Source organism: Heloderma suspectum, chromosome 4, assembly GCF_057233095.1.
Source record: "Heloderma suspectum isolate Gila_16-S chromosome 4, 16-S_ref, whole genome shotgun sequence".
Classification (NCBI taxonomy): Eukaryota; Metazoa; Chordata; class Lepidosauria; order Squamata; family Helodermatidae; genus Heloderma; species Heloderma suspectum.
In genome coordinates, this window is record NC_139461.1 from 172,100,909 (window position 1) to 172,124,491 (window position 23,583).

At 44.1% G+C, this 23,583-nt stretch overlaps 1 protein-coding gene across 1 annotated transcript in view; it reads left to right on the forward strand.

Moving 5' to 3' along the window:
* Positions 1-1,038: 1,038 nt before the first annotated feature.
* The window catches only part of KIAA1614 (KIAA1614 ortholog), a 58,224-nt gene continuing 35,679 nt past the window's right edge, over positions 1,039-23,583 (forward strand). Inside the window, exons 1-4 of the mRNA XM_084848184.1 lie at positions 1,039-1,054; positions 6,234-7,229; positions 15,460-15,523; positions 20,338-20,481. Coding sequence (XP_084704310.1) covers positions 1,039-1,054; positions 6,234-7,229; positions 15,460-15,523; positions 20,338-20,481 — 1,220 coding nt within the window. The remainder of the gene's footprint in view (positions 1,055-6,233; positions 7,230-15,459; positions 15,524-20,337; positions 20,482-23,583) is intronic.

Below are 23,583 nucleotides of genomic sequence, written 5' to 3' on the forward strand. Positions count from 1 at the left end.
CATACATCCCTTTCTCAGAACTTCCCTCCAGCAAACTAGGAGGGAGCTTCGGCCTTGAAGTGTAGAGTTACACACTGCACTTTATCCCACTCAGCTAATTTGAGTCTCTTCATAGCATTTGCCCCAGCTATGTTCAGGCCTTTCTTGCCATCCCCCAGCCTCTCTCACAGTTATGGCTGTGCTGGTTCGTAGCCATGGCAACACTACGGGTCCCTCTAAGCACGACACGGCTTCTGTAGCGGCCTGTTCTTGTGGTTAGCGTGAGTGATTTTTGGTTGGATTCCCTGGTATGCAGCTTCCAGCAAGCAGAAGGCCAGTTCCAGCTCCCAAGGCGAGGGCTGTACTTGTACACAGCTGGCTGGCTGGCTGGCTTGAGAAGGCAGAGGCAGGCTAGAGGGGGGAAAGGGGGAGGTGAGGAGAGGAAGGAGAGGTCACATTTGCTGCTGAAGACTGTTACTCAAACTTCAGCAGAGTTATTTCCCTCCTCCTCTCCTTTCTTTCCATCCCGCGCTCGTTAAGGGGTGTGACGCTCAGAAAGCCAGTGCAGGAAACTTTCCTTTTCCTAAAAGCAGGCTGAGGCCTAGCTGGACTCTCTTGGGCTTCGATATGGCGGCGGGTGACTTCAGCCCAGCCTGTTATACTGGGCCTCTGAACGTCCCTGCTTTTGTTTGCTGTCGGTCTCCAGTCCAGCTTTGCACCCCCTTTCCAGTTTCATAAGTACAGAGTGTTGTGTGTGTGTGTTTTTAAACGAAAACAAATCTTTGTCTCTTGAGTCATGAGGAGGCCAGGGCAAATGTGTCTTGCTTCGCAGTATTTGTTTTTTGAGCGCTGAGTATTGCTAAGAAAGCAAGCAAGCAAGCAAGCTGGAAAGACCAAGCTGGAAGAAACCTCTCTCTTCTGCCAAGAATTAATGCAGCATAATTAGCTGCTCCTTTCTTCAAGGTCTAGCCTCTTCGAGATGGGGTGACAGGCTCAACCTGGATCCTTGGCTGCAATTTCCACAAACTTTTTGTTTGGCTTGGATGGATCTAGGAGGGAATGTCTTCCCAGAACGGTGAGTTTCAGGCACAGGTGCTTATGCCACAACACCTCCTCTTTGCCTCACAGGAGCAGGATTGATTCTGATCTGAGAAGACTGGGTGAGTATCTTGATCAGTCTCTTTAGAGTGTGGTAAAGTTGCTGCTCTTCCGCCCCCGCGCCCCAAGGTTGTTGCTCATTGCCATTAAATTCATGCAAGTGCAAAAGTTTCTCACTAGTTAGAATTATGAGGTAGAGGGTTGGAAGGAGAATGTGAGGCAACAGTTGCCAGTTTGGGAAGTGGAGATGATGGCAGCTCAGGTAAGGCACGTGAAGGGGTTCCTTAACCTGAAAGGAAAAAACCCCAAGAACTCTGTCTCATTGCTCTGATTTTCCATAATGCTCTGTGCAAACGGAGAATGGTGATGCTACTAGGGCAGCTGACCATTGCCCAGTTGGGGGGCCGTGGCAAATGCCCACCTTGCCACACTTTGGAGCTGGCCCTAGAAGGCACCCTCCTCCCTCTCATCAGAGTGGTGGAGCTGCTGAGAGGATTGATGGGCTGGACCCAACACTAACAGGAGTAGGGCCCTCATCACATTTCCAAACAGACAGTATAATTCCTGTAATCTCGTCTATTTTATTTATGTATTTATTTATTTATTGCATTTATACCCCGCCTTTTTTCCTCTTGCAAGGAACCCAAGGCGGCTTACATTATCCTCCTCCTCTCCATTTTATCCTCACAACAACAACGCTGTGAGGTGGGTTGGGCTGAGAGTCTGTGACTGGCCCAAAGTCACCCAGTGAGCTTCCATGGCTGAGTGGGGACTAGAACCCGGATCTCCCGACTCCTAGTCCAACACTCTTGCCACTACACCACACTGGCCCTCTAGATCTGTTGTGCTCCCTGTATTTCTCCCCCAATTTCATTTCAGCACTTTGACTTCTCATTGCTTCCGAAATCTGCCTGAGGATCCAGTTTCTTTCCCTCCCTTCCAGTCACACCCATTTTAGGGTAATAGCTGTGTTTAATCCCTGAGGCATCTCCAATGTCCTGCTTCTCAGCCACTCCTGAATGATCAGGCCAGCCTTCCTCCAGACTTCCTCTCCATTAAAGTCCTGTGGTCCGTGGTTTTGCGTATGATGGCCAGCAGGCAACATTCACAGCTGCCTGAGTGTATTGGCTGGACTGCATGATTGCTGTGACAGGTTTCTACATCACCATTTCACGTGTGCTCCCTGAAGTGCCCTGCTTGAATGCCCTGTATTATGAATGTTCAGGTATTGGCAGCTGTGCATTATCTGTTCCACTGTGCTCTGTCAAGTCTCCAGTTCTCACCTGAAAGGACCGTATAGGTAGTATGTGTGCAGTATGTGGAAGTACAGATTTATGCCCTATGTTAGAGGAATTGCCTTCATCTCAGCAAACAATATCAACTCTTCATAACTGATCACAGCTATTACTAGCATATCTAGAACTATATGCTTTCTAGCATTATCTTTCCAACTTGGTCCAGAGATGTTGAATTGGTAGGATAAATTGAAAACTATGCTGGTGGGTAAAACAGCATGAAAGGGTGACACTCCAAATGAACATATCAGAAGCAGTAGAGAATAGCAGCCACTTGCATGCAGTGTTGGAACTGATTGTTGAAAACTTGAGTTTGGCTTGTCTGTATTTCCACTACTGTCCATTCCTAGCAGCATGAATTAAACAGTGTGATAACTTCTTTCTTTGTTCTGCTAGCATCAGCCATAGTTCTTCCTCCTAACCTTTCAATGAAGGGATTGCACTTGGGCTGTAAAAAACCTGATTGCTAATTTTCTTACACGTGTATTTTAGGCAGTTGAGCACATAGATGCAGTTCACACATAATGACAACCCATTGGTTGATGGGGCTGCTTGGGAGCACTGCCTCCCACCCCCTTGCTGGACACTTTGTATCCTGTTTAGAAAACAACCCAAGAACTTGGCAGTCTGGCTGTTGAGGGGGAAACAACCCAGAGTTTTAACTCATGGTTTGTTGTTGGGTTAAAACTCTGGGTTGTTTTCCCCCCAACAACCCAGAATTCTCATGTCACACATCATGCTGAACATCTCAGGGATGTTCCTGTGTTTTTTTCCCCCTAAACCCAGATGCAAAGTGGAAGAGGCGAGTGGGTAGGAGATAGTGCGCTTGCTCCTGCGTGGCCCTGACCAACCACGGGTTGGTTGTTATGTGCAAACTGCATCATAGTTTCATCTAATGTGGTTTGACTACTCGGATGTCTTTTGAGTAAACTTTGTTGCCACAGGTGGCAATGAGCTCAGAGTATTTGGTAAGTCTGTCTGCATCTTTCTCCATGCCACACCATAGTATGATAGTTTGGTACTGTAGCACATTAATTCGGTGCTGGATTTCGGTCTCCACAACTATGTTCCAAAACGGTGATGAAAATGTTGTTTCCCACTCCCTAGTTTCAGTACATAGTCGTTGCCCACAAAATGTTGGTTTTTATACTGAAGTGCTAGTGTTCTCACTTTCCTTAAATACTGCAAAATCTGGATTGACCTTTGAACACTGATCCTGTCAGAAGCTGAGTTTATTAATCTAATTACATCTTGTGAACATGTTCCCACATTCATAAGGGCTCAGGAAAATTATTTCCTTTTTGCGATCTGATACAGGGGGTCGGGGGAGTTTCGCTTGGGAAGTGAAGTGGAGAATGAAACTGAGAAGAACATTGAGAAGGGGGGGATATGATTATGCTGGGCTCAATTGCGGACAGGTGGTCTTGCGTACTTAAGACCCCGAAAAAACATTGCAAATGTTCATAAGACTCAGAAACCTAAATCCTTTTGGTGCGCTGATGTGTGTGGAGGGCAGTTTCCCTTGTGAGCTGGCAACCCAGCAGACCAATTGAAGAAAGAGTGCTGACGTAGAGAATGAGGAAATGAGAATTTCTGCTGCAAAGACCCCTGAGATATGTGCTGGCAGACTGAGAGGTTCTGAGGGAGAAACAAGCCACAGCAAGCTGCAGAACGGGCAGTCATCTGTTGGGCATAATGGACAAGCCACCCACCCACTGTGGCTTATATGCAGGGTTACTTAGCGTGATGTGCGAACTCACCCAATGAAAAGAGTTCACAATACAGATATTTCTATGCTGGTTGGGCAGCTCCCTAAGTAGGAAATTCAAATTGACCAATCAATAGACTGGGAGGACCTGGCCATGCATCCTCTAGGTGATTTCTACAGTACCTCTTTAACATAAGCTGAGACAGCCTGGAAGGGGTATACAAATGCAGATTTGGGGGTCTAGTGCAGCCTGGCCAGGCCTGGCATGTTCTTTGTTCCAAGCTCTTTCCAGGAAGAAAGTGGGAGGTTTGGTCCGTCACACCTGCTAATAGATTCCCTGCTAAAACAACCATGTCATTGCTGCCCTGTTCTATATCCAAGCCATGGATAACCCGACAGCAGGATGGGAGATAATATAAAAGCAGTGAGGAAACCATCCCATTGAATGCCTTTGAAAGGAGGACACTGAAAGTACCTGTTGCCATGGGCACGCATAGTACTCCTTTAGTCACACTTGTCTGCTTTTCACAGCTGTAACAACCTAGTAGTAGTAACAAATGGGAAAGAAGCTCCTAATTGCTCACCTTCTCCCTTGCCACTGCCGCTTTTGAAAGCCATTCCCCAGTCTTCTTCAGAGTGTTTTCCAAATGTTTAAAGCATGCTGTGGACAATGTTTAGTCAACTTTGCTGGAGTTGGCTGCAGTAATTGATAATTCTGGTATAGTGGGATAGGAGAATTAAAATTTTTTTCACTTCTGACAATCGACGTGCTCTTTTATGTTTAGATACTATGAGAGTCATAGTGTAAAAAAGACATAATTTCCTTGCCCTCCAGGGCCACGATTCATCACGTTAAATCTATGAGGTAAAATGATGTGTTTTTATGTTTGCTCACTAATAAATCAAGACTGGTTAATCCAATCATAACCTAACTTTCAGGATACATTCAGCTTACACCAAGAAAGATTTATTTCTGAAAAATCTGCAACAGGGAAGAGGTGTTTTGAAACCCGGGGTGGGGGGGAATACTGTACGTGTAGTTACATGTATGTAGAAGATATTTGCATACATTTTACACCTTGAATTACTCCTTCATTAATAAACAAAGCTAAAATAGCCAAATGATACTCTTGGATAGACAACATTACCAAATTTGGGTATTCCACTTCCAGCATTGGTTTATGACCTTAGCTGGCTTGCCTGTGATTTCATGAGGGGCACCCCACAGTTTCAGAATGCCCCTCTCTGGTGCAGATATTTGTAGGGCCTTGTATATGCTGTGGGTACAGTATTCAACTTACTGAGACAGTCAGCTTTATTTCTTTCCCTTTTTTGTTGAGCATGTTTCTAGGTAATTTGTGGGTATCACTGGGTGAAATCTCAGGAGTCAAATGTGAGTCCGAAAGAGGTTTGAAGTGGTCAATATTGTGTATGTTGCAATTCTGCAGGAGTGCAGAAAAAAGTGTGGGGTGCAGAATTTAGCTTTCTGAGAATCTCAGCTTTCATTTGAGAGCAAGAGAGTGTTTACCCCCTATGGCTCCAAATATATGCTTAAAAGAATGCCTTCTCGGAAACCAGACAGGTGACTGAATAAAAGTTTTGGTGGTTGCAAACAAGACTCCAGTGCCCTGCAAAACTCTTTTCTCTTCCATATGACTAATCAAGCCAGAATAGTAAATAAGCAAAATAAATCATGCAAAATTGGTAATTGTTCAATTTGTGTAAGGTATAGCTTGCAGAATTCAGTGTTTCTTGGTACAAAATTTAGGTTACGTGGGTGCAGATATTTAATTATTTTAGCATGTAGTAGACACATCCCTGAGAGTGGTAATGGGGCAAGTCTTTGGTGTTCCATATACTTATTCCCATAATTAAGGAAACCATAATAAATGGTGTAAAATTAGCAAAAGAAGCAAATTTGCTTAATGTGCACAACTTATATTGGTTGCAGAATTCGGATTTACTTTGTGCAGAATTTTGGTTGCCTTGGATAATTATTAGTATTTTTAGTGTAGAGTATGCGACCCTGTATATAGGTTTTTCTCCAGAGGGAAGCAGTTGGCCAATTCTAGTATGTATTAGCTTCGAGAACGTTGTTTTGCGATGCAAGCACGGTTTTCTTAAAACTGCTGTTCTTGTTTTCTCCCCAAAAGATTCCTTAATACTTGGAAGTGGGAGCATGGAGGGGAATTTCCCTACTGAAAGGAGAAAGATCGTGAAGAGTGTAAAGCAATGTGTCAAAAACCTTTCTAGACCCAAACAGCCCCCCGAGAGCCCTGACAATATAAATGATTATTGCCTCAATGGGCCAGCCTGGGTTCCAGTGGGGCTGCTGGAGGATATGGGCAGAAGCACCTCTGTTCTGGAGTCCAAGGTTAAAGCTCTGAAGGAGAAGAGGGGTACCATGAACAGGCAGCTTGCGGCACCATCCCTGGAATGGGCGTCTCCAAAGAAAGCCAAAGCCTGGAAGGGGAAACCGCTGACGGAGCCTTCTCCTCAGGATGCAGTGGTGGAACCACAGGCTCAGATCCGCACCTACCTGACGGATGTGCTGCTGGATAGCACGGACTACCCAAATCTCAGGCAGGAGGAATCTCGGGGCACCATTCTTGCCAGCTCATATGTCAGTGATCTTGAGATCCTGAAAGGGTCTAAGGCAGCAGAGGAGCCTACAAGCCTTGACTGGAGTTTGCCTGAAGAGTTCCGAAGGCTTCCAGGAAGAAACATGCTAGATAAAAAGGGCTCTTCAGGCAGCATGGCCAAAAGGGCATCCCAAAATGGCCTCTATGGAGCCAGCTCCTTAAAGGACCTTTCTTTCATTCAGAGATCTTTCGAGGAAGCAAATGGTGGGGAAGACCACCTAGTTCAGCCAAGGGATTTTGAAAGCAGTTCTTTTGTCCACACGAAGGACACCTGTGGGGGGGCGACAACTGGGCGGCTTTGGAGAGCAGAGAGCTGGGACAGCCTCGGCAGCGGTGGAAGCAACGCCAGCGCCCTTTCCCTGGCGGAGAGAGTGGAGAGAAACCGGTCTATGCTGCAGGAGATGTTGAGCATGTCACAGCTTGCTAGTCGTTCTTCACGGGAACTGCATACTCTACATCGTCACAAAAAGGAAGCCCGAGTCCTTGGGAATAATGGGCCTGGTAACGGTATGTGTATGTGAAGGGGGAAGGGGCTCGGGAAACTGATAAAGCTTTGTAACTTCAGTGGGGACCCACTGGAATTGCTCAGAGGGTGTTGCATCAGAGAGCCACAACATAACTTGAATCTTCACCTCCCTCTGTATTTGCTCCTTGCTTCTTCCTTCCTCAGCTTCTTTCACATTCTACTTTTTAGGGTTGCCAGGTCTCAGGGTTTGATCTGAACTTTCAGGGCTCTAACCTTTTTCTTCCCAGAGGAGTGAAATCTGAGTGAAGGACCAGAATCAAGGGGACAGGCTACACCATGCTTGGCTCAAGAACTTTTGTCATTTGCTTCATCCCCCCCGGACATTGCTTCTATGACCATTAGGCTTCACCCTGAGGGATCAGGCATAGCCATGCTCTTCCCAGACCCACCAGGAGCCAACCTCTCCCACCGTACCCTGATGTCTTCAGCACCAATTCTTACCTTCCTTTGTTCTCCACCTCAGCCTGCAGTCTGTAGGATGGCCTCAAGATCTTGCTAATGCAACGGACACTTCTCCCTGTTTATCCATTATCTAGGGGCCAAACTACATGTAATGCTAAATGTGCCATTAGCAATAATGTCTGTCTTTTAATGAAGTACAAGTACAAATCTTTATTGTTTAAAGCCAAAGGCCATCACAATTTCAAGTTAAAATAACAATTGAAATACATGAGTAAGAGACCAAAAAAGAGGAAGAAGAAAAAACAACAGATAAAATACATTACAGTAAGAATACAAAGGAGGAGAATTAAAATATTTATAATAAAACAAGAAAATGACACTTCCCCCCAGGACAATACCGTAGGCACAAGCCTTCCCCTAGGATTGGCTGGCAAGAGCAGTTAAATGCCTTGCACTCAGGTTCCTGGCAGCACAAACAAATTTGGCAACCTATAGTGTAATATAATCATCATTACCTGCCAGCAAAGAGCAAACCTGTTCCATAGGGGATCCATTTTCCAAAGAATTAAGAGTATACTGGAGGAATTTGGCTCTTGGGGGACTCATAGAGGGGGCAATGAAGGAGATCGTGATCAATATCCTCAACCTCACCGGACTCGCATATACAAAGTCATAGATGGAATACGACTTTTTTTAAATCTTCCATCCAGGAAAGCAGAGGGCATGCTCTGTAGGGCTGGAAATTATTTTCTTAGGGGAGCAACAGTGAGCAGAGTGAAGTAGCACTCCAAGCCATACGTTGTTTTATACAGGGGATACCAGGTCGAGTATGACATATTGCAGATGGAATGTAGAACTCCATGTTCTGTATATAGGGAAATTCTTTCCTTGTAGAGCTGTTTTACTCTGTCAGTGTTAGAAGAGGGTAAAACATCTGCACTAATCCCATGGTTATATAAAATGTATTTTACAGATTTTACCCAAGAATTTTTTGTGGGTGTTTGCAGTTGTTCTAAAAGACACGTTTTAGGTAAGCAGGAGTCATGCCTGCACGACACCTTCAGCCAGTACGGAGCAAGTGCAGCATGCACCTGTGCTTCAGTAGAGAGTATCCCTGTCTCTGCCCGCAATATGGGGCCTGGTGTAGCTTGGGGGACGGCTAGAAGGGATCTCATGAAGGAGTTCTGCACCACCTCTAGGATATAAACATTTGTATATCCCCAGATCTCTGCACCATACAGCAGGTGGGGCAATATCTTCCTCAGAAATATCTCAATTGCTGGTGTAATCAGGCTCCCCTCTTGGGATTTAAAGAAACACATCAGAAAATATATGGAGTGGGAAGTCTTCCACTTAGCAGCCTCCAAGTGGCATTTCCATGAAAGAAGAGCATTAAACCAAAGTCCTAGATATTTAAAACTGTGCTGTTGGTCAATGGGTTTATTATCCAGTTTCCATGTATGTATTTTTTTCTTATTTCCCAAAACTACTACTTTAATTTTGGAATGATTGATTATTAGATGTTCACTGTACAGAACTTGTTCAGTTCAGTCAATAGTTTCCACATTCCAATTAGTGTAGTTGAAAAAATGACAATGTCATCAGCATACAGAAGGATTGAGAGTTTTACATCCTGAATTGTGGCAGGAAAGAATTCCAAGCCGCTCAGTTCTTGAACGATATTTTTTATATAAAAATTGAACAGGAAGGGAGCCAAAAGGCAGCCCTGACATACACCTCTTTTGGTCAAGATGTTTTCTGAAAGCAGGCCATTTGCCCCAAGTCTGACCCTGAGAGAGGTATTAGAGTGGAGCATTTTAATTAAATAGAGCAACCTTCTGTCAATATTTGTGGTAGATAACTTTTCCCATAGGCGACTTCTATCAAGATCAGAAGCTGAGCTGAAGTCCACAAAAGCGGTGAATAGTTCTTTTCTACCATGTTGGGAGTATTTTTGAATAAGATGGTGAAGAACAAAACATTGATCTGTTGTGGACTATCCCTTTCTAAACTCTGCCTGTTGTTCAGCAATGATTGAGTTTTCAGCAGCCCAAGGCTCTAGTCTTCGTAGTAGATACTTAGTGTATAATTTAGAGAAGATACTTAGCAGACTAATTGGTCTAAAGTTCTTTGGATCGGACTTAGAGCCTTTCTTATGAATTGGGACTACGATATTCAGCCCCCAGCCCTGAGAAGCTCTCCCATGAGAATTTATAAAAGTGAATATGGTGGCGAGGACTGGACACCACCAATCAGAATTTGCTGTAAGCAATTCTCCAGGGAGCATATCCTCACCGGGCACTTTTTTTTTGTAGGGAGGGAGTTGATTAATTCTTTTATCTCATCTGGAGTAACTGGATCCCATTCAAGACAATGAGGGGACAACACGAGTTTCATATTATATAGTAGGGCTGCAGCAGTCCAAGGTGAGGAGTGACTGTAGAGTGCAGAAAAATAGGTGTGCCACTGCATCAGTGTAATTTCATTGTCAATAGGGCTACTAAAACCATGGAGCCCTTTGGTTACTAAAGCCCAAAATCGGGATGAGTCCCTTTCCATAGTCGCCAGGCCCAATTCTATCTAAGATTTGTGCATGTATTCATTCTTTTTCGAGCACAACAAATTTTTATATTTTCTTCGGAGAAATATAAAACAAGTAAAATTGTCTACAGAGTCCTCACACTTCAGTTTTCTTATGGCCTTGCTAGAGTACACTTCTGGGATATGCAGTGAACATCAAACCAACCTCTATTAGGAGGTTTCAGTGAATGGATAGCTTTAGAGATGACTAATAAAGGTCTAATCATTTGAACCATTTTCTCAAAGATTACCAGGGGATCTCCGGCAGTCAGAAGTTTATCTCTTAGTAACAGCATTCCGGGGGACACCAGGAATTGAGATATCTCTTCCTGGATCTTTCCATTCCACTGTATATGTCTTTCGCCTTGAACAGTCAGATTTTCTGATGGTATTTTAGGTGAGGGAATTGATCCCGTGGTCAAAGAAAGAGTTGGATTGGCATATGATCACTGTCTAGCCTGATGGCAAACTTAAAGTTCAGAAAATGGGCTGCAAATGGTTGAGAAAGGATCATAAAATCCAACACACTCTTGCCCCTTGGTCCAATGTATGTATATGAAGCAGTATCATAATCTCCGTCCTTCCCATTACAAATATGTAGATGGAATTTAAGAACAAGGACAAATAGTAATTGGCCAGCTTTATTAATCCCAGAATCTTTAGAGTTCCTGATGGGGAGATGGGTGAGCTCTTCGGGGCTTAATCCCATCTTTTCTCCTATCTTGTTGTTATTTTGCCCAATTCTGGTGTTCATGTCTCCTGCTAATATAATTAGAGGGTCGACATTAGTGTCAAATAAAAAAGTAAGTACATGATCTAAATCTGACCAAATTTGGGATCCCTCTTGCTTTAAATTATATGGGGGACAGTAAATATTAATCAGGAAAAAATTTAAACCAGATGTCCAGGCAATTTGGAGGGTTATGATAGTGTTAGTAAAGCCTATATCAACAGATGATATAATTGGGTTAAAGTCAACTGAGACTGGCAAGACCACCTCTTGGACGCCTTTTATTTTCTCCTTTAATTGCAGGCGAGGAATAGGAAACATACCCAGGTAGAGAGGGAAAACTTGTTAATGTGCCCCAGGATTCTTGAATAAGAATGATTTGAAATTGGGCACAGAATTCTTTAAAGTTCTCATCTGCTAGTTTAGAGGTCCAACCTGCAACGTTCCAGGAGAGAATCTTCATCAACACAGGGTGTTTAGAGCGAGGATGGGTGGGTAGTCAACATTGCTCTACCTCTGCAGACATGCTAGGGGCAGGTTTACCAGGTATCTCTCTATTATGCTGAACATATGTGGCTTCTTTTCTATAGTTTCTGCCCTTTGATGGACTTTTATTAGGTACATGTTGGTGATATTCACATAGAGAGTCTACTCCTATGGTATGGTCTTCAACTACACAATTTGGAGCAGCATGTAGTATAGTTGGAGTCAGTGGGGTGACAAGCGCCAGCTATCCTGAGGGAAACTTTGGAGGGAACCAGCTACTAGGTGGTTCGATTAGTCTTTCGCCCCTATACCCAGGTCGGACGACCGATTTGCATGTCAGGACCACTACGGACCTCCACCAGAGTTTCCTCTGCCTTTGCCCTGCCCAGGCATAGTTCACCACCTTTCGGGTCCTAGCATGCACGCTCACGCTCCACGTCCCCGACGGGGTGGGCAAGACAGGCCGGTTGTGTGCCCTCTGCTCGGCCTCGGGATCCCACCTTTAATAAAAAATTAATTGTGTGTGTGTGTGTGTGTGTGTGTATGTGTGATTTTTGTCAGGACTGCAGCAAGTGCACAGGGAGGGGAGGTTTAAAATTTCCTCCCCTGCTGCAATCCCATTGGTGTCAGTGGGAGATTCCCTCCCAGGCTAGTAGCAGGTCCAGGGAGGGATTTTCATTGGGACCGCAGCAGGGGAAGAAAATATTAAACTTCTCCTACCCATATGTTCACTGCAGCGCCCCCCCCATCCAATACCTGATATTTTGATTTAAAAAAGCCACAGACAGGATTGCTAATTATACATTTAGCACCCTGTCTAGTTTGGCCCTCAGTCTGTTGGCTGGGTGCATTGGAGGCGATTCATACATTTCTGTGCTTCTCTTGACTTGTTGCTGCTTGGAAACATTGGCCACTAGTGAAATGTTTCCCTTCGTGATGGGCATGGTGTAGGGGGTGTATGTGTATAGTTGGGCAAGAGAACCTGCAGGAATCTTGTTGATTGTAAGGTAAGAAACTATAATGCTCTGCAAAGAACAAGCAGATCAGAACTGTGGTTCTTGCTATAAAACAGAAGTTGAAGAACCACCAAGTTGATGAGTGTGCCTCTTCCATTAACTTCTTTTCTTTCTGAGGGAAAGTCCAGTGCATCTTCCAGAGGAGTCGCTTTGTAGTTTGCCATCTTATCTAGCATAATAAATAAAAGAAGGATGCTTGTACTTGGATGCTGAAATCCAAGATCACCTTGGGTTGTTTACTTGAGGTGCTGAGAAAAGTGTGAATGGGTTCTATGACTTTTCCTTTGTTTTCTTGATGGAAGGGACTAAGCCTGCCCTCCACCTGAGATGCTAGAATCACCAGTGGAAGCCCTCATCCCAAATGTACTTCTTGACACATTTTTGACATGGGAATGGTCCCATGTGTGTGAACAGGGGCCATTCTGTATTACACAGAAAAAATAAGAGTTACAGTAGGGGATGCTATTGCAGGGAAAGCAAAACCTGCTTGTTACCCTCCATACTGGTGGCTCAGACTCCAGTGACAGGGATTTCATGTGAGGGTCAGTTTGTACACATAGTACATAGACCCAATGCGTGCCTTAAGGGTCCTTGCAATACATAGTCCCTCCATCCACACACCCCACTTTTCCAATATTGTGTTACCTTGCTAAAACTAAAATCATTCAGAACATCCAAAAATGATGCTGATTGCAGATCTTTCCACAATGCACACAATCAAATTTTTGTTCATCTTCACATGAGTGAGTCTTTTGGTTCTGATGTGGAAGCTCACGTCGAATGACTGTAAGCTGTGGTTTAAGTGTGGTCTTATCAGCATGCCTGACCACTCACACACAATGTTGCATCTAATCTGGTACAGAATTTGAATTCATAACAATGTTCTCTTTCCTGCTATTTTGACAAAGCAGGTTTCTAAGCCTCATGGCTGCATATATGTACCTGAACACATGCAGGCTTTGTGTTCAAAAGGGTCAGAACATTGGAGGACCTGAAAACTGACTGAGTAGCTTTTGGTCATGCATGGTTTCTAACCTTGTTCCTTTAGCACTCTGCCCCTCACTTAGGCCAGTTTTGCACCATGCAACAGACACAATTGCTGCAGCAAATGCATGAAGTTTGGGCAATATACCCATGTCTTTAAATATCTTGTGCATATGCCTGGGAACCCTGATGGGATTGGGGCTCCCTGATGTGCACACACATGTGTTTAAAGACATGGGCTGCTTCCAGACAGAGGGGTCCCAGTGCTAACCATTAGAAGCCACTGTGCAGCTATTCCATCTTTTGCTCCTTAAATGATTTTATGCAGAAAGGAAAAAAGATGAAAGAAGCAATGGAAAAATGCAGGAGGGTTACGAGTAGAAGACAATGATGTCTGGACCCCCTGTAAAATTCTGTGAATCAGGCAGGACGGTGGTGTCACAAAAGCGTCATCAGAAACACCCATGTTCTATCACTCATGTTTTATGTGTGCTGCTGAAATCGGCAGTGTCACACTGGTGGGTACCCACAGGCAATAATGTCTACAATGTGAAGATTGGAGCCACCCTCATGCATTCTTTTTCCCACCAAAATATTGTGAAAAGAAGAAAACTAACATGTTGGGTCAGAACAAAGGATGCAAGTACTGTTTGCTAAAGGGCATCACTGCTATAGTGAGGTCTACAGACATGTGTTTCAAGACCCACATGATTTTTAAAAAAATCAAGAATCCACATTCTGTGTCAGGGTACAAAGCATTTGGGGGTGGTGGGAAGGCCCAGTGTGTGTGTGGGGGCAAATCCATTATCATGAAGGAAAAAATATGGATTATACTTGAGGATGTTTATGTAGTGTTCATACCTTGTGAGATCCACTGGAGCAAGAAGCAATGTTAAGACAGAACAAGCAACATTTTGAATTGCAGGGTCAGCCCTCCACTCTAAAACAGAGAGAAAGATCATTGTACAGGAAACTTTAGACAGTCTTTCCCAACCTGGTGCTCTCCAGGTATCTTGGACTACAACTCCAAGCATTCCTGACCATTGGCCACGACCACTGGGATTTGAGGCCCAAAATATCAGGAGGGCACCAGGTTGGGGAAGGCTGCTTTAGGACTTGTGGTTTGAGAGGCAGAAGTGTGCCACTCTGTGACATGCTCTCTCAAGAACTACAAGTCTCAAAGTTCTTTATTTCTTGCTGGCATTTCCTTTGCACTGATACAAGGAGTGAAAAGGATGTGCCTGCTGACTAGTGGCAAGAGGGCTGGACAAGTACCATAATGATTGCTTATGCGTCCAGATTAGGCTTTTATGACACCATTGCCCTGCCTCAGTCACAAAAGTTGATGGAGACCCAGGCAATGACATCTTCTGTTTGTAACTCTCCCATGTTTTCCCACCACTTCTTCCATCTTTTTTTTCTTACCGCAGAAAATCTGTTATAGAAAAAAAGACAGAATTGCTGCATGATGCCTTCTGATAGGTAGCAGGAGCCCTCTGTCTGGAAGCACCCTGAGATCCCAGATATATGGGAGCCAGGGTTAATGATAGGATACACAGACCCCAGAAAAAATGAATTAGGCCTTTAGTCAGTCTCTCTCTCTCTCTCTCTCTCTCTCTGTGTGTATGTATGTATGTATATGTACACACACACACACACACACACACCATACTGCCATGTCTTGTACTGCAAATCAGGCAGACAGAAATGTACAGAGCTTAAATGAAGGGATCACCAATTCTCCATGTTTTCAAAACACACAAGGCCTTTTGAGAGAGAGAGAAATGCCCATGTTACATGTTTGTACTGAGCCCAGAGAAATGGTGGTTACCAGACTGGGTACCAGAGTAGATGGACACTAAGTGCAAAACTGGGCACAAAACTTTGGAGTTGTAAGGCACTGAAGTAAGTAGTTATTTCTCTAGAAGAGCTGCATGTGTGCTTTTGTATGCCCATTCATGTGGCTAAGGGGCTCAAAACTGATTATATATTTCTGTTGTCATGTGTCTACAGAGATTCTGGCAAATGATGTAGACTGGGATTCTGGTGTTTCCTTACAGGATTCTGAAGGCTACCGGTAAGTCTCCAGAGCTGATAAACTAGGGGGCAGGGGGTCCACATTTCCCTACTAAGGTGAGAAAATACAACCTGAAAATGCTGATAGCCATTTCTAACTACATGTAGCATCTTTCTTGGGCTATCGCCACACACACACACACACACACACACACACACAGTCTGAAGAAATTTGTATCAGATCCATGTGCAGAAAAAAGATTGTCCAGCTAGCGCCAGCCCATGCAGAAGCAGCTCTGGTTTGTCTAAAGACTTGCTGCTGTCGGATATTGAACTGACTTCTGTTATATTCTTTGATCTACTTTTGGGATGACTCCTGAATTTGGAATGGATGCTTCTCGATCAATAGCATTAAAGAAGAAAAAGAAATTTACAAACTGTTTTCCATAGAAAGATGGGAAAAAGAAGGCATTTGGATACATTGGTAGATGGGATTTGATGTCTTACCCTGAGATGCCAACCATTTAGCTGACTTCCATCTCTGATTTTGGAGGTCAGAGCAATTCAGAATTGAGCAGAGGCTGATGAATCGAATAATAGAGGGCATTAATACTAAGAGTTTATTTAGTGGTGCTGGGTGGGGGGGAATGATTAAAAATAGTTCAACTCTGATAATATAATTTTCCTTTATAATAGTGTGATCAGATTTTATAATACAACTCACAAATCTGATATACATATCTTGGTCTTAATATTGTAAGATCTCTTAAATATTTTCCATATTTCATATTCCAAAAACTGAAAAACTGAGCCCACATTGCTTCAAACAAATGCATGTTTCATGTTTTTATATCCAAGGATACAATCCTATGCATGTTTAGACAGAGAAACCTCCTACAACTCCCCAGCATTCCCCAGCCAGCTCCAACCCCAAGTGTGTTAACTTGACTGCAAACCTGGAGTCTATAGAAATTGTGTCAGCTTTCCACTTAGATGTTTTCTCAGTTCATGCTGCAATTTCAAGATTGGCACTTATATAGCACTTTTGAGTGTTCAAAGCACTTCACATACATTCTCCATAATCTTTGTAACACCCTTGTAAGGTGGGTCAGTATTATCCCTATAATGCAGCTGTAGAGGACTGAGGCTAGGAGATGGTGGTTTGCTGAAGGCCACCATAGCTTTTTTATGGCTGAAGTACATTTGAAATAGGGACTTCCTAGCTCATAGCTGCTACACTACACTACACCAACTTTCATAAAGTAAGCAGTTCTGTAGAGTTGACAGTTGCATGTTTATCATTCAGGAGACAAGTTGCCTGGATTTCAGAAATTGCTGCATTTATTATACTCATTTATATCTATCCCACATTTAAGAATACAAATCCTTCCAAGGCAACTTACAAGTAAAAGCAAAATACAATAATCAGATAATATTAATACATAAAAATTAATCAGGATCCTTCCTACAGGGACAGTTGGTGGTAGCCAGGCAACCCTGTGGAAGGAGGGGAGAGTCCAGCAGGAGTAGGCATCTGGTGATGTCTTTGCCTACCTTATTCTCTTCTCTGGAATCCTTCCTGTAGGACTAAGCCTCCTGAAAATCTTGTCTTGGGTGAGCAGGGACTGACTGTTAATGCAGGATGGTAGAGTAGCCTTTGATGATTTGGCAAGCCTTGTAGTCTGGTTCTGCTGTTTGCTAGTGTTAGAGGGCCCCAATACAGGTGCTTGCATTGGAATACATTTGTTCTTGGGTGAAATATGTGCTAGGTTTATTAAGGAATTTGCCTTTATCTGGATAATGTCTGTTTGTGGGAAGACAGGACTCGCTCTCCCTGTCCCTCATCTCCTGGGAGGCACAAAGAGCAGCAGCTGGATGCATTTAGTACTCCATTGTGGCTTTTTGAGCCAGTTTGGATGTTCCTACTTGGGCAAAATGTCTGAGGGGTTTTGAAGGAAGCAGTTTCTCAGGGGGCTTCTACACATCATTGGGGGAAATGCGTGTTTGTGAAACAGCAGTCAGGTTCATTGTGTTTTCCATTCTAAAAAACCTTGGAAGAACCAGATGTGTGGACAATAGCCTCCCTGTGCTCAGTGCAAGATGTGCAGACTGCCCTGAAAGAGTTACGCTTAGGCCAGCTGAAGTGATGCTCTGAGCTGATTAAAATAATCATGAAGATGTTCTGTGTGGGGGTGGATAGGAAGAGGAAAATGGGGCACATGATGAGACCGTGAAAACTGAAGGATGATGAACAGGAATCAGTAATGAGATACATTGGGAATGGATAAAAGAAACCCATCATAGGACAGTGCTTAGGGCACCAGCAGCTTCATATGTATCAGGAACAAAAGAAGGGATTTGAACCAGACATAGCATAAGAAGGTGGCATCAATAAATCCGGCACAGGAGCCAGTCTGGTATAGTAGCTAAAGTCTCTGACTTGCAGTGCAATCCTAAGCATGTTTACTCAGAAATGAAGGTCCTTAAATTAAATGGGTCTTACTCCCTCATAAGTGTACATAGGGTTGTACTTAAGAGACCTGAGTTCAAATACCTGCTCAGCCATGAAATTCGCTGGTGGACCTTTATTTATTTATTTATTTATTTATTTACCTTTACTTATTTTTATATCGTCCAATAGCTGAAGCTCTCTGGGCAGTTCACAAAAAATAAAACCACAAGGTGCAATATAAAACAATATAAAATATGAAAGCTTAAAACCACAGTATAACAGTACAACCAGAATAAAACCTAGCAGCAATGCAGAGATTTAAAATACAGATTTAAAACACTAGGAAGCTAAAATGCTAAGATACTGGGAGAATAAAAAGGTCTTCATCTGGCGCCAAAAGGAGTACAACATAGGCACCAGGCGAACCTCTCTAGGGAGCTCATTCCACAGCCAGGTTGCCACAGCAGAAAAGGGCCTCTTCCTCTTCACTTCCTTTGGCAGGGGCTCACGGAGAAAGGGCCCCTGAAGATGATCTTAGGGTCCAGGCAGGCACATATGGGAGGAGGTGATCCTTCAGATAACCTGGCCCCAAGCCGTTTAGGGCTTTGAATGGTAACAGCAGCACTTTGAATCGGGCCCAGAAATGGACTGGCAGCTAGTGCAGCTGGAAAGGTACTGGCATAATGTGATTTTGTTGGCCAGTCGCTGTTAACAATGTCGCTGCCCTGTTTTGGACCAGCTGAAGTTTTCAGACTGTTTTCAAAGGCAGCCCCATGAATAACGCATTGCAGTAGTCCAGTTGAGAGGTCACCAGAGCATGGATAACTGTAGCTAGGCTAACTCTGTCCAGATAAGGGCGTAGTTGGTATATCAGCCTAAGCCGATAAAAGGTGCCCCATGCCAGTGAGTCCACCTGTGCCTCAAGTGACAGTTCTGGGTCGAAGAGCACGCCCAGACTACGAACCTGATCCTTTAGGGGGAGTGCAACACCCTCCAGAATAGGTTGAACATCACCTAGCTGGACAGACGAACCACCCACTAGCAGTACCTCCGTCTTTGTCAGTCGCTGTCTCTGCTTAGTCTACCATGCAATGTGGTTGTGAGGATAAAATGGGAAGAATCTCAGGTATGACACTCTGAGCTTCTTGGAGGAACAGCAGAAAACAAATGCCTATTTAAGTGTGTGTGTATGTGTGTGTGTGTGTGTGTATGAGAGAGAGAGAGAGAGAGAGAGCGCATGCGCACACAAACACGAATCCATAATGGCATTAGTCAATATTTATTGGAAAGTGATCCCAACACGGTTTAAGACATGATACCTTTTTCAGGAGAATAACTTTAAAGCAAAACAAAAAGCCTATCTTGGCACGTCGAGAGTGCAATTTCTTGTTTGCTGGAGTGCAGCAGAAGAGCCTTGTCCTCAAAATGCCAATAAATCCTTGTTTGTGCCATTTGTTTGCTTGTTTGTTTTTGCTTTGAACCAGAGGCTGTATATGGGTGATATGTGTTTGGAAATGGAGGGGCGATATTGTAGAGTAGGTATTGCCAACTGTACAGACATTCACTTTTTCTGTCTTGCCATTATCTGCAGCAAAACCAATTTTTTAGGTTTATTTGGTGCTTCAGGTATATTTGAAAAACCAGAGCTAGTCCCCAGCAGCACAACGAGCGCCCTGTCCAGTCAACATGTGTTTGGCTGATATGGGCACCTATGATGATGTCGGTTATATCATATGTCAAATAACACACACCCTTCCCACCAGTGCCTGGAACAATTTGTCAAGTTCTGCTTAGACATTTTTAGAACAGTAAAAAAAAGGTTTATCCAGATGAGCACTCATGTAGCTCTTTTAAAAGGGGCGGGGGCAGCAGTGTTAGGAAATACTTCCTTGTGTTATAAATCCTATTGATAATTGTTGATAAATCTATTTTTACTTTGAGCACTGTATAGTCTTCCATTCCAGAGCTAGAGCCCCCTGTCCCTTTTTCTTTTTTATGTGCACGATCACTTAGGGTCCTCAGCGGATGGTTTTGAAGTTGCTACCAAGTGCACCCCTTTACTTTCTCTCATATATAAGTGAATGGCTGCCTTAGTCTTTGGCTTATGGATTTCAGTCATCTGCCTTTCTTAAACACTTTGGCCTCCCTGTAGGTTTTCTTGCTGCTCACACCCTGGCCAGTTTGATCATGGGTGTGCCTAGGAGCCACTTTTTATATCTATCTTGCCAATGGCCAGTCAGTTTCATCCTGGCCTAGGAAGATGCCATCTAGTGTCAACTCATGCTTCTGCAGGGGCCCATACCCAGCCTCTGCGAGTGTGTTATCTCCCCACTACGCTGCCGCCGTCACTGTTAAACCACTCTTAATCCTTGTTATTTTTTTCCTAATCCTGGGCTCTTTGCTCCCTGCTGCCTTGCCTGCAGGGCCTTTGTTCCCAACCAGGAGCTGGAGCTAAGCCCTAGGCATGAACAGGCCAAGCAACTGCTGCAAAGAGCTCGTATGAAGGCCAGGACGAACCCCCTCCGAGCCAGCCATAACATCCTGCCTACTGCCCCCCAGGAACGGAGGTAAGAGCAAGAATTTCTCTTGTGATGGTCCTCACTTTCAGGAGGACTCTGGGCCTGGGAGGAGAGCAGGGAAGAAGAGGGTAGGAAAGAAGGACCTGTGTTATGTTTCCAGTGTGTCGCACTCAATTTGAGCCTGTGCTTTTCTTATATACACAATGCTTCCTTGCCTATTCATTCTTCACATTTGTAAACCACTTGTCCCTTTTCTCACAACCATCCACGTGCATGTCCCCCCCCCACAATATGATATAGTCTAACTGAGTTTGTTTGCTGTACATAATAAATACATTTTTACCTAATTCTGCTAGTCATCCCCCATAGATGTGTACTATTTTACTTATTGTATTTCATCTTGCCAAGCTGTCACTCTAAAGCTATTGGTATCGTAGGAATTAAGTCCTCTGCAAGAACAAACAGTACAGACTAAACAAATAGACTACCCCAGGAATTACAGTATGTGTGTTTTTTCAGAATCAGGAAAATTACGTGCATGGGGTAGATGGAGGGGTAGGATTGTGGAGTTAAACACAAACATTTGATTAAACCATAACCACAGAATGGAGTGAAATGTCAGAATGAATTAACTACAATGTGTGACTGACACTTTTCATAATAAGATTCAGAAAAAATGGTGAGTAGGCCTATGACCATCTTAGGCTGATGTGTCGTCGTCCCCACCCCCAATGTGTGGCAAATTACTAGACCTTACAGGAAACTGACTTCCTGAGTATTATGCTATGAACCCCTTGTTTTATTGCTAAACAAACAAGTAAGTTTATCTTCTGTTGTATACTGGAAGAGGATATCACTCTCTCTTTCCAATGCCCAACACACACATTCTTCCTCCTTTATGCCACACACATGGACAGTTTATGCAGGGTTATTGAATCTAGGTTTATACTGATTGACTTTTCGTTTCATGAAAACAAGAGAGGCACTAGGATCCAGATCTTGGCATCCAGGCACATTTGTGATTTTTGCAAAGTAATATAAAATGTCACCCTTAGAGTAAAGCCAAACATATAAAATCAATACTCTGCCAACAAAATGTACCTTGTCTCATGCACAATGTTGTGCCATATTCCTCTTTTCTCCCTTCTATCTGGAGTAAAAGAAAGTATATTAATATAAATTGCACAGGTGCTCAAAACCCCATAGAAATGATCACCTGGATCTCAGAATCAAATGTGGTTGTCTGACTGAAAGCCAGCTTGTGGGAATTCATGCCTATTATGTAAATGCCAAAGCTGAGTGCTTGAGAGTAAAGCTTTTCCTGAACATTAGCATGAATTAAGCAGTCAATGACTGGGTTCGCATGACACGAGGGTGGTTAATAAGCCACGGTGCCTTGTTAACCAGCCCCACATGTGCCAATTGCTCGATGCCTGATTTACCTAATTACCCTCTTCGGGCACAGCTTGTTGTGACATCTGGCCTGTTCTAGGATTGCTGGGTGGTTTGTTAACCACCCCGGCTATCCACCCTCGCTGTGTTCGGACAACATGACAAGCTGTGCCCAACAAAGGCACTTTGGCATGCCTGGGGGTGGTTAATAAGCCACTGTGGGTTATCACCTACCCTTGTGTCGTGCAAATGGGCTCAGTGAGAACCTAGGAATGTATCAAGACTAGCTGGCCATAGTTCAAATGGCACATGGGTGTGTTTGGTAGTGAGCCTGGCTTGTGGAGATGCTGTTGGTGGCCCATATGTGATGCAGCTCCACTGTCCCCATTGATGCAGAAACTTTAGAGCAGGGGTGGGCAGAGGCCAGGCTGGGAGCACAGTTGAGACTGAAAAGGACCTGGGGTCATAGGAACACTACTGTCCCCCCGCCCCAGAATTCTGGGTTTTACCAAGGGCTTCCAAAAAGATGTGAAGGTGTCAGAAAATTGCAACACACCACAGCAGTCACTGGTTGCTAACTGTTGCAGAACACCAAAGCAACAGTTTTGCTAGGTTTTATTCTGGTTGTATTGTTATACTGTGGTTTTAATGTTTTATATATTTTATATTGTTTTATTGTGTGCTCTTTGGTTTTAATTTTTGTGAACCGCCCAGAGAGCTTCAGCTATTGGGCGGTATAGAAATGAAATAAACAAACAAATAAACAGTTAAGGCAAGTGGGAGGTGACATTAGCAAGGGGCGGGTGACCCAGGAAAGCTTTGTGGGCTGGATTTGGACCCTCACTGAGATGGATTATGCCCATGGGATGGAGTCTGCCCTCCCCTGCTTTAGAAGCACCTGGGACACTGTTTAGCCTGGGCACTGGGGTCCCACCCACCACATGCCTTATACTGCAGTGAATTTTCTTTGTAAGCCTTCTGTACCTCTGGCTAACTCATTGGCTGTGTACATGGAGTGACTCGTATTATAAGCAACAGGGTGTGGCTGCTGGATAACTTTACTGGCCATAGTGCAGATGGACATGGGCGTGTTTGGTAGTGAGCCGGTCTTGTGGAGGTGTTCTTGGTGGCCCATGCCTGATGCAGCTCTGCTGCCCCAGTTGGTGCAGAGTTCCATGAACGCAGATCCACTCAGTGGAAAAAATGGGGGATTTTGCCGATTCCTCCTCCTGCAGCCTCCTGAAAAGCTGCTCCAGATGGTTGGGGGATGCTCCAGAATAGCATGGGAGGTGGCATGAGGGGTTGCAGGAAAAGGGAACACAGGAATATAAAAAGCTTCTTTATTCTGAGTCATACCATTGGTCCAGTATTGTTGACACTAACTGGCAGCGGCTCACCAGGGTTTCAGGCTGGAGTTTTCCCAGCCCTACCTGGAGATGCCAGAGACCAAACTTGGGACCTTCTGAATGCAAAGCGTGTGCTCTGCCACTGAGCTACAGTCCTTCCCCTATTGGTGAATATCACCTCTCCCCACTTTCCTCTACTGGGAGCCTCTGCTGGATCTCACTCCCTTCTGTGAATGGAAGAAGCTGTTCTGTTCCGGGAAGGGACACTCCAGAACCAACCTGTTATAAAAAGGCGCCACAACAAATGCTTTTAAAATGCACTCCTTTTAACATCCCAACTTTGGTTTTATCCAAATGCAGGCCTTTGAACATTGCTGAATTGCTCCTCCTCCACTAAATTGAAAAACAAACA